We start from the raw sequence: 12,022 nt of genomic DNA on the forward strand, positions 1-12,022 counted from the left end.
TCACACTGCAAATACAACTGAATTCATCACAGCTCATCACTGCAGGGACACATCGGAAAAGTTTGAGATAACAGAACGACATTCACACGCATATTTGAAGGAGGACGTTAATTATCCTGCTTTTCATTCATTTTCATTATTCAGCACAAAACCTTAAACTCCTTCAGGTTCCTGACATTTACATTTTTGGAGTCTGCTCAGAAAAGGCCACACGATTTGTTCTGCTTGTTCTTTATGGAAACCACACACGTATATATATATATGTTTTTTTATCTTAGGGAAGAAAAAGTGTGAGGCCTGAACCTCCAGTTCTATCTGCGTCATGTAATCAGCATTGAAGTCGATAAGTTAAGTGACAAGACAGTTCCTAATAAAACAGTTCAAGTGTTCAAACCTCTCTAGTATTAACTTAAGTCTCGTATGAACCAAGGTACAAACTCCCCCCCCCCCGTTGCCGGGTCATTATGTTTAATCAGAGCTGATGTGAAAAAGGACAAATCCATAAAGTCAGAATTAACTGCTGGACCCTCTGGCCTGAAGTCATCCACCCAAATGACATTCAAACTGGAGCTCGTCTTTCCTCAGCGCAGCGTTCCTGCCACATGTTGTCACCCGATCAGAAGACAGGTTCAGTTCATTGAGCCAACAAACTCATATTTCACATGATTATTCTCAGGAATTGAACCCGAAAATCAGCATCATGGACAAGAAATAGCAAATAATTGATAAAATAACTTTGATACACAAACAACTTCCAGGACAAGCTATAATTAATAATAATAATTAGATCTAAAACTACATCTTAATAAGACAAAAACACTAGTATTCATTTGCATGTTTCTGTTTTTCTCTCACCTGGTAGAATATGTGACTCTTTACTTTCTTAATGCTTCACTATGTTCTCCAGCCAGTCGTTAACTTTGTCTGTCTGCGAACACGTTTAAATCTCAGGCCCGAAAACCAAAACAATGAGCTGAAAGACGCCCAAACTCTCCTGCAGAGCTGCACCTGCAAAGATGTGCAATCTTTTCCGTGTACGTTTGTCACTAAGAACAACTCCTTTCACTTTATGTAGGAAGGTTTGGTCGATAAAAAGCTGATTTCCGTTGCTTTGACATCATATTGTTTGATAGTTTAGCTACTAACAGCTAAGAGAGGGTTACGTTTCAGCAGAGTAGCCGGTGTCGATTTCTTCTACACATCAAGAAAGAAGGTGATTCAGTGACTCAGAGGCTTGAGATCACATGAAATGGAATAAATTCACTATGAGGTGTCAGACAGAATAAAAATCTGTATCCCCCCCCCCCGATTTAGTTTCAATCTTTCCTCAAACTTCTTCATCCTTTTAAGCTGCTTTCTCTCCCTCAACTGAAAACAATGTGTGTGACCCAGTGTTTTGAGCGTTGCCCACATTTCCATTGGAAATGTTGAGAGCAGGCTCTGGTGCAGAATCTGCAGACAGCCCCTCTCTGTGTCCTACAGAAGCCTGAGATAAAAACATTCCCATTCCTTTGATATTGGCGACGGCGATGCGGCTGACGCAGGATGGTGCAGTTTCACGCCTTGGCTTCTGCAGGCGGATAAACAAAACAAACACTAACGCAGATACCGATTACAAAGCATGAGTAACCTAATATTTGCAAACACGGGGAATATACACGGGAGCGCACGGTGAATAAGCATTTTAATAACCTGCACTTACGGCTGCTGGGTGTGATAATACGCACATAATCATGAAACACGCGCCGGCACACAAACAAAACACTTGTTTTCGGGGGGGTGAGTGATGTGTGCCAGGAGATGACAGGCTAGTGATGCAATGTGCTGATACACAATCTATTCTGGGAGCGTGTGCTCATTGCTACAGCAAGTGTGGCTTCACTCAGCAGCAGTGCAATGCAAATGAAGAGCGACTGTAACGATCGTACAATATGCAAAACATGCTGCATTTGAAATAAATGTCGGACTGCTGGTAAACTGTTCTGTATTTGTGTCCACGTTGTTCCTGCTTGGATCTGAATCTCTCCGGCTAGTGGGATGAATTAAAAAGGATCATGACTGTAAATTGCTGACATGCAAAGACAGGACAGTTCAAAAGAGTGTGCTGCAGGGGGGGGGGGGGGGGGGTGCAGAAATTAATGAGACTCGTTGTGTATGGACGGCACGTCGATAGATCTAACAAGTCCCAGTTCGTTACGGTCAAAAGTCACTGTGGGAATTTATCCAATTTAATTTCCCTCTCGAGGCGGAGGATCCGCTTCTGATTTGTCTGTGACGCCTGAACAAACCAACATGGACAAGGAGCGTTGCACTCTGGGTCATTGTCAGCAGATCAATTCATTTAGGGCCATTTCACAACTACCTTGTTTGGTGAGGAACCTTTGGACTTTTCAGTTTAGACTGTAGCAAATCAACAGGTGTGAAAGGTTCCTCTGACCACAGACCGGACCAATGGACCAAAATTTAGTCCGGCCAAAAGAGCTGGTCTGGGTCCAGAGTGGGAAGGACGAGGACGTTCATTGGGTGCATTCAAACTTGTGCTGTTGATGCTGCCGCTCTCTGAATTACAATGTGAAACCAAAACAATGGAGCAAAGACCTGAAGCTTGGTTCAGACCTTCAGGTGTGAAACCCTCAATGGCTTCGAAAGTCACATCTCCAGATCCGGCTGCTGCCCGTCGTTCTCAGGAAGATTTTAAAAAATCATGTTTGCAGACCGCTGATGTTGGTAAATAAACAGCTTTACCTGACGTCAGCTTCATTTTACAAAGTTCATTCATCTTCTTTTCCCTCTGTACACTGTTGTTGACAGTTACACTTTCCATCCTTCACCTCATCAGAACTCGAAGCTTCTGCATCTACAACTTTTGACCTTTGCAGCACAAATGTCGCTGCATATAAGCTGTGCACGCTGCAGGTTCCCGTCCGTGTTTGTTTGGTCACAAATACATGCAACAGTTTGTTTTTTTCACAGGATTCGTTTACTGGCAGAACTTCAGTCATTGCTGAACATTAGTTGAGTCTCTCCTGCCTTCAGAAGCCACTGTGCATAATCTTTATTCGGTTTGACCGTTTAAACTCGTCTTCAGGTTTGTACCAATCCTGTGATAAGGTTTTCATTACATTTGTAAGATCTCTCTATGAAATCGATTTGAAGTTTTTAAAACATTATAATAAAGAATTACTTTTAGACTTCTTCCCTTTGTTTCCAAAACTCTCGAGCGCGCTATCTTTAATCAACTCTCCTCCTATCTTAACCACAATAACCTTCTTGACCCTCACCAGTCTGGTTTCAAGGCAGGCCACTCAACTGAGACGGCCCTCCTTGCTGTCTCTGAGCAACTTCACACTGCTAGAGCAGCCTCTCTCTCCTCTGTCCTTATCTTTCTAGACCTCTCTGCTGCATTTGACACAGTGAACCACCAGATCCTTACTTCCTCCCTTCAGGACCTGGGTGTCTCAGGCTCTGCTCTCTCCCTGCTCTCATCCTACCTCAACGACCGCACTTATCGGGTAACTTGGAGAGGATCTGTGTCTGAACCTTGTCCTTTCACTACTGGGGTCCCTCAAGGTTCCGTCCTGGGTCCCCTCCTCTTCTCTCTGTACACCAACTCTCTCGGCTCTGTCATTCACTCACATGGCTTTTCCTACCATAGCTATGCTGATGACACCCAACTAATCCTCTCTTTTCCCCAATCTGAAACACAGGTAGCAGCACGAATCTCTGCCTGTCTGACTGACATCTCTCAGTGGATGTCTGCACACCACCTGAAAATTAACCTTGACAAGACTGAACTATTTTTCCTTCCAGGGAAAGACTCTCCCACCCACAACCTGACTATTAACTTTGACAACTCCGTGCTAACCCCCACTCAGACTGCTAGGAACCTGGGTGTGACACTCGACAGCCAACTCTCCCTCACTGCCAACATTACTGTAACAACACGTTCCTGTCGATTCATGCTGTACAACATCAGGAGAATACGCCACCTTCTCACCCAGAAGGCGGTGCAGGTTCTGGTCCAGGCCCTGGTCATCTCACGCCTAGACTATTGTAACTCCCTCCTGGCTCGTCTACCTGCTAGTGCCATCCGACCTCTGCAGCTCATCCAGAATGCAGCAGCTCGACTGGTCTTTAACCTGAATTCACTCACACTACTCCGCTCCTCCGCTCCCTTCACTGGTTACCGGTGGCTGCCCGCATCCGTTTCAAAACATTAGTACTTGCGTACCGTGCTGCGAACGGATCGGGTTCAGTCTACATCCAGGACATGGTCAAACGTTACAGCCCAGCCCGTTCACTCCGCTCTGCTTCGGCCAATCGGCTTGTTGCTCCCTCACTGCGAGCTAAACACTCATCAAAATCACGACTGTTTGCTGTCCTGGCTCCTAAATGGTGGAATGAGCTCCCCATTGACATCCAGACATCAGAAAGTTTACACATCTTCCGCCGCAAACTAAAAACACACCTCTTCCGACTATACCTTGAATAACATTTTTAAAAATAACAATTTAGTAGCACTTAAAATGGCACTTACTTATAGCACTTTGTAGTTTTGCTTTTTTGAAGAAATTGTACTTTCTCTATTCTTGTTGTTCTGGGTTTGTACCCTCATGGTTGAATGCACTTATTGTAAGTCGCTTTGGATAAAAGCGTCAGCTAAATGAAATGTAATGTAATTGGTTGGCTCAAACTGCTTCATTACACTTCAGACTCCGTGTGAAGCGTCTTTGAGTTCGCAGAGTTTGACGTCTCCTAAATCTGCCCGGCTGCTTTGGTGCAAGGTCCCCGGCGCTGCAGTCAACAGGTTGGTGGGTTCATGTGTGTGTGCCCAGGCTGGCCGAGCCCCAACTGTACTGCAGCCATTTACACAGAATATGATCCACTTAACACCTCAGCCCAGAAAATAAACCTTTACACTAAAACACAGTAACCGGAGTGTGAAATATAGACCTTTTGTTAAATGGACAAAAGCATATAAATATCACCTGCACGTACATTTCTCTAAATTAGTGCATTTTTGCTTTAAACTACCAATGTGTCCACACAGTGACGTATATACGTGTTCATGTGTGCAGGTACCCCACCTTGTCTGAGGCTCTGACAGGCCTGTCGCTCTAACTCAAACCGAATGGCCCTCTCATCCATGCTGCTGCTGATTGGCTGAGGCCTGAACGGGGCAGGCTTGATGCAGACGCAGGGCAGCTGCTCCAGCATGGCGAGCGCGGTCCAGCTAGTATTCTGAACAAGACGTTGATGAAATAGCGACGAGAACGAGACGCCGGTGGTCGGCCGCAGCTGTCACCAGTCGGTACATCCCCAAAACAGAGCGAGGAATTCCTCTTTGACGGCAGGAGAGTGGCTGGATTCTGTTATATTGAAATAAATAAAAGGAATATTCTTCAAGGGTTCTGCAAAGTTTGTAAAAATCAAAGACCCTTAAAGGAAAGTTCTCTCTTTCATCAGAACAGACGTGTCCACTCCTTCATTAGTAAAACAAGCAAGTGTCACATCGTCAAATGAAAAACGCTGTGTGACCACAAAGCTGTCAGAGCTGCTGCTCAGCTTTTACAAGACTGGCCGACACGCGTGTGTGTGTGTGTGTGTGTGTGTGTGTGTGTGTGTGTGTGTGTGTGTGTGTGTGTGTGTGTGTGTGTGTGTGTGTGTGTTCATGTGTGTTTCCAGTGTCGATGAATCCGTGATCAGGCAAGTCCGTCACACCTGCTGCTGCACTCAGTCGTTCTGCTGTTGACAGACACAAACAGGCGCACACACGGAACACACACACACACACACACACACACACACACACACACGTAACACACACATAACACACACACACACACGTAACACACACACATAACACACACACACACGTTCAGAGCCAAATTCTTCTCACTTTACACCACTGATCTGAGCTCAGCGTGGTGTGGTTGATATGCACCTGTGTGAGCAGCTCTCCACCATCCTGCCCTCAGGCATACCCCCCCCCACCCCACACACACACACACACCCACCCACACCCACACACACAGACAGACACACACACACACACACGCAGAAACACCTGCTGACTCTCTGCACGCCAGCTGTCACCGGGTCCGTGTGGCTTTTTCCCGCCTGTCCAACTTTTTGTCCCAAGTCTGATGCTGTCAATTAAAGATCCTAATTTGTTAACTGTGACATCAAGGAACAACTTGGGAAGCGTCTGAAATGAACACGGCTCGATTCAGCAACATGATATTAGAGTTACGAGTTTTATGGCGGTACAGAGATAGATGTTGATATTTGATCGGCAGCAGCTACTTGTGCATGAACAGCTCAGCATTACAATGAACTGAGGGCAATGGAGTGAAAGTTTCTTCTTCTTGGACTTGTACCAGTTCATGTAGAATCCACGCTCACGTTCATGAGGCCTGATCATAGACTCATAGATCATTTCACCCTGGTTTTTATAGCATCAAATAACTAATTGATGAACTAACATCAGCGTGATAAGAACCTAAATTGACAGAAACCATATTAATTTGACGGACAGTGAAATCTTTATATGCAGTGAATGTGCTGGCGTAGCTGTAAACAAGTTTAATTCTGATTCTTCCATTGATTCTTAAGATTAACAGTCAGTATTTATTTACAGCTTTAATGTATTTTCGTACGTTTGTCTTTGTCACAATCGACCTGTTGGATGTCAGTGAGTTGTAGCCACCTCTCTGACTTTCAACAGCCTTTATCTCTCTCTCTCAGCTCGACTGTCTCCTCCTCCCGCTGCCGCCTGCACGTCAGTGTCAGACACCCGCACTCGTCCACACACACACTTTCATTCATCTCCATTATTGCGGCTGCGTTCCTGGCTGACATCAGATAATGTGACGTGACGTTAAAAGGTGAGCGAGGGCCCTTTCAAGGTGAACAAATCCCAGCGCCCTCATCTCGGCTGTCAGTTAGTGTCACAGTGAACCGATGGCGCTTGTCACGTTCGAGTTAAGTTGATGACGGCAGTGCTCTAACAACCGAGGGTCTCAGTGACTGTGTGTCGGTGTTGAATGTGTGGGATGACGTGTCCTCGGTCCCGAGTGTGTTAATATGCAAGATGTGGTGTCCCCGGGCAAATCACGCCTCGGTCTGACGAGAGAGAGAGGAAGACGAATCAGCAGTCTGATCCACCATTACTGCAGATAACCAGAGCGCTGGCAGGGATAATCCTGCTCTGCTGCATGTGTGTGTGTGTGTGCGATTGTTTCTTCTCAGAAAGTGTGTATCTCTGTACGAGAACTTTGTGAAGCTAGCATGGCTTCTGGAACGTTCTGTTTGAGCTGTTGATATCAAGAGATTTCTGCCGTGACGCAGCTTTAACCCTCGTGTTTAACCTCGTTATTCTACATGTTTGGCTCCGTCAATATTCACTTTCCTGCGTTGTGTTGTGGCCATAGCTCACGGATCTATTAAAAGGATTCTCTGTTATGTCACATGATGAGAGCGGAGGTCGAGAAAGGTCGCGGCCAAATGCAGCTGCTTTAAACTATGTGTCAGCGTGCGTTCATTAAAAAAAAAACCTGACTCAACAACCCTCTGCTCAATACTGAGAGGAAATTACAGTTTGGCTCCGAGGCAGCAGAGGATTAGTTTCCCTTACTTCAAGACATTATGCTGCCGGCTGCTGGACACAGATGATCTCTAATATTAAGGACATGGGTCTGATATCATGTGTGGTTGTTGTAGAGAAGCCGTTTTGACGACTTCTTGCAGATTTTCATAGAAGCGTGGGTCATGGAAAGGTGCATCAGGGTTTACAAACTGTCGCCTGTAACTTCTTACAGTGATGAGGAATGAAAATTAGCCGGAGAATATTTAGATATGTTGTAAATTAAATATTATCTTTATATTTCCCACTGTTACATAACTGCCCCTTCTCTAGTTTCATCACTTCCTAAAACAAGAGGAAGCTGTAAACAAGTGTCAAATTATCTCACACTCTTACTCCTACGCCCCCTGGTGGAGATGTTGAGCACTTACCGTTATTTTTGTTCTACATATTTCTGCATTTTATATGAAGAAAAGTTAATTTTAAAATGAACTTGGACCATAGCATTCATATTGTAAATAGCATTTCTTTTCTTAATTAGCTGTTGATTGAAATATATCTATTAACTCTGTCTCAACATGCCACTAAAGAATAATTCACTCCAAAAGGAAGTTATGCTATTGATCCTTCAAAATAAGGTCTCTGCATATTAAAAAACAAAAACCTCCTTTGACCTCTTTAATGCTCCGGACTTTAAAAACTTTAAAGTTTCCTCCATTTCTCCAGCCAACAGTTGTTCTTTACCTCCCTCACCCCGACCAACCTCTCCCTGGATATTAAATCTCTCTTTCCTCTTAACTCCTCACTCTTCCTGGTTTAAATAGCAGGACCAGCTGGCTGCGTCGCTATATTCAGAACCTCTTGATGTGAGCACACTGGGTCTAGGGTTGCAAACACACATGAACACACACATGGACACACACAGTGCTGTGTATAGAAGGGTTATTCAAGGCTGATTGATGGGGTTTGATATTGGATAAAACAAATCAGATGCTATTCTGTCTTGAACTGTTTGACCTGAAATCATGGATTCACATTTGTTTCCATCTTATTTCAAGATAAAAGTACTTGTAATGGTCAGCAGGTGGGGACATGCACCTTTAAAACTTTCTCACAAGTGGTTTTAAAATGACGCACATCCATCCATGTGTGTGAATTCTTGTCCACACAAGTATAAAGAAAAACCAGGACCAACAAATTTAAACATTGCTCCAGTTTACCTCAGTTTACACGACTTTGCATGAAAAATGTTTTAGATAAAAATTGTTTCCCGTTGTGTCTCGATCAGTCTCTTGATTGACAGGTTCAGTCTGTACAGGCAGTTTGTTTAATTTAAAGCAAAGCATCATACTTTATAAACTCTTCTGAACTTTTGAGTGCAAAAACAAGTGTCAAATGAATGGAGCCGAGGGAAAAATCAACATTTTCCTTCAAAGTATAACGAAGAAAAAGAAGGAGGAGGAAAAGGGAAGCAGCACTAAAAGTAAAACTTGTACTAGTTATTGTTGAGTCTGGTAAATGTTGTTATTCCACATACGCACTGAAACATAGTGAGTGAATTATGTCTCTGAGTGGAGTCGGTGCCTGGAGAAGACGGAGCTCAATGTTTACAATGAGGTAATGTGAGGGGAGACCTAGTATCTCTGAAATGTAAACTCTCCGCCAGCAGCGCTACTCATACTGGAAAAACCTTCACTCCCTCACTCCTCTCACAGTTTTCCCGAAATACAGAGACACTGAGTCAGAGGCAACTGTGCGTCATCGTGGTATCTTCATCCACGACGATGTTTCATCTTCTTAAAGGTTCAGTGTGTAGAATTTAGTGACATCTAGTGGTTGAGTTGAATGTTGCAGCTGTATACCCCTCACCTCACCTCACCCTCCCCTTCCAAACATGAGAGAGAACAAAAACTTTGTACAGTCTGGGCTACTGTAAAAAAAAAAACATGGTGGCCGACATAGATCTTAAACACCGGACCTTTAAGCAACAGCATTTTTACTTTTGGTCCTCGTGGGAAAAACAAACTCACCGCTCCTCCTCTCGGTGAGTGGCAGCGGGCTGGGGGCGGGCCGCAGGGACAACTCTTGCAGCTCATTGGCTACAGCTTCACTCTGAGGAGTGGAGGCATCTGGTCTCTCTCCAAACTTGGTCTCCATGGTTACCCGAGTGTTAGAGACAGACCTAGAAAGATGAAAGAAAACAATTCTCAAGGCAAAATGTACCAAAAAACCCATAATATACATGATGTTAGCTCATCCTATTTAATGTATTACCCCATTTTACCTCTCCCTCTCTCTCTCTCTCCCTCTCTCTCACTGCTCCATCACGCACTTTATACATTTCCCCCCCAACTCTCTCCCTCCGTCTGTCTGAATGACTCACTACAGTTATGTGAGTCCTGAGTAAACAGTGAAGCCATAAAACACACACACACACACAAAAAACCCACACCAACGCGAGAAGGCAATCCCTAGATGGGTGAACACACAAACACACACACAGAAAAAACATAACACACAAACAGTTAAACATGAGGACATGACAGTTCCCTAAAAGTGAAGCCAAAGTGTCTCGATCGCCACCTGGTGACAGGCTGCGGTATAGGTGCCTCCTCCATGTAAGTAGATGGGACATGGACCAAACTAAAAAGTCAAAGTAGGCGTCAAATATTTATTCTTTTATAATATATATATTTAAGTTTGGTTTTAATTAGTTCTTTGACGTCATGATTGACAGCTGAGACTGACTCATGATTGGTCGAGCGCATGTATCGGCGGGACCTCGCTACCACGGCTCCATCCCCGGATCACTACCGCACAGACTCTGACTCCAAGTGAAAAACGTACAAATATTTTGTCTTTCTTTCTGGATGGTGGGAGGAAGTGGAGACATCTTTATTTACAGTCTATGGCTGTGTCTAGTTTCTGATTCAGAACACGACTCTGCTAATCCTCCCAAATGAATCCTAACATTAACATTTTTGTACTTGGTTAGAGAAGGTAAATAAACAGGTCTGTCTCGAGTCTTCCACCATTTCTCTCACCTGAGGATAAGTTTGGATCTGACACAGGATAGCGTGTCTCAGCCCAGAGTTCCCTCGGGGAAGACTTTGTTTGCCCACAACATGGTGCAGCTAATGATCCAAATTAGAAACAGTCTCACGCTTTAAGCGACAGTATCATTAAGAAGCTGCTGCAGTTATTTTGGGTCCAGCAGAGCAGGTCAGTGACTCACTTCACGTCCTCACTGCTTGTGGTGGTGGTGATATAAACGTGGCCACAGCTCAGTCATGAGTCTGATTTCAGCACAGATGAACACACCAACACAAACAGGGACTCCTCACAGGGAATTGTACTTTAATCTACATCTATATGACATTATGCTGCAGGACTGGAGGGGAGACGTTGGTTTAATGCAGCTGCAGAATATCCCAGCGTGTTTGTGTTGGAATGTAAACAACGTATTGAGGGGCTGCCTGTTCAAACTGAAGGAAAGACTTTCTGCAGCTTCGTCAGGAGCAAAGCAAAGACTCACCAGCAGGAAGGCAACAACCTCACACACACACACATACACAGACACACACGTAAGTAAAAGTGGAAATCCATCATGATTTCAGTCACATACCTGCTCTTTATCTGCTGTTAAACAACCTCCGGCTGGATTCCATCTCACTGGATCCACGTGATGCTCTAAGAAGGAAACAACAGGACAAGACATCAGAAGCAGAGATGAGAAAACTCACAGGTTCACAAGTTCATCCTCCGGTTCGAGTTCCTGAATGAGAACAAGGCTCTGAGCAAACAGGAGGAGTTTTGTTTTAAATAATGAGCTGCTGGAAATAAAAAAGTCAATGAGACATTTCAAAATAAAATGTCAATAAAGCATTTCAAAATAAAGGAAATAAAGCATCTCAAACTAAAGTGTCATGAGTATTTCAAAATAAAAAGTCAATAAAGCAGTTTAAAAAAAAAAAAAAAGCCAAAGGTGAGTCCTCTGCGGTTTCCCTCCAAAAGTGACTTCCTGTTTTACTTCCTCGTTTCATAAAAATGTATTTCCAGAGAAGTTGAATGCCTCACAGTGAAATATGTAAACTACATGAGTCCCCTTCTCCAACAAAGGTTGTTCACTTCTCACTGACTTTAAAACACCGTCGGCCTCCTCACACGATATTTACTACAAGTTACTTCAATGTAAAAAAAACACGACCCTCAGTGAGTCAGTGGCTCTTTCTCAACACGTTAATTGTGACTCTGTGAAAACTTATATTTAATGTTTAATCAACTTCCAACCACACAGAAACTTTTCACGTTGAATCAACAAACATTGCTGTCTGTAAACACACGGAATTACAACATAAAGTAGTGAGAGAAGAAAAAGTCTGAATGATACTCAACAACAATAAAGAGTTCAGAGGTAAACAAACAAGAAAGCAACAA

At 43.9% G+C, this 12,022-nt stretch overlaps 1 protein-coding gene across 1 annotated transcript in view; it reads right to left on the reverse strand.

Moving 5' to 3' along the window:
* LOC117765743 (myocardin-related transcription factor A-like) overlaps positions 1–11,968 on the reverse strand; it is a 29,442-nt gene extending 17,474 nt beyond the window's left edge. Inside the window, 2 exon segments of the mRNA XM_034592189.1 lie at positions 9,616–9,767; positions 11,211–11,968. Coding sequence (XP_034448080.1) covers positions 9,616–9,742 — 127 coding nt within the window. The 5' untranslated portion in view covers positions 9,743–9,767; positions 11,211–11,968.
* Between the last annotated feature and the right edge of the window lie 54 nt (positions 11,969–12,022).

Source organism: Hippoglossus hippoglossus, chromosome 8 (assembly GCF_009819705.1).
Source record: "Hippoglossus hippoglossus isolate fHipHip1 chromosome 8, fHipHip1.pri, whole genome shotgun sequence".
Lineage (NCBI taxonomy): Eukaryota > Metazoa > Chordata > Actinopteri > Pleuronectiformes > Pleuronectidae > Hippoglossus > Hippoglossus hippoglossus.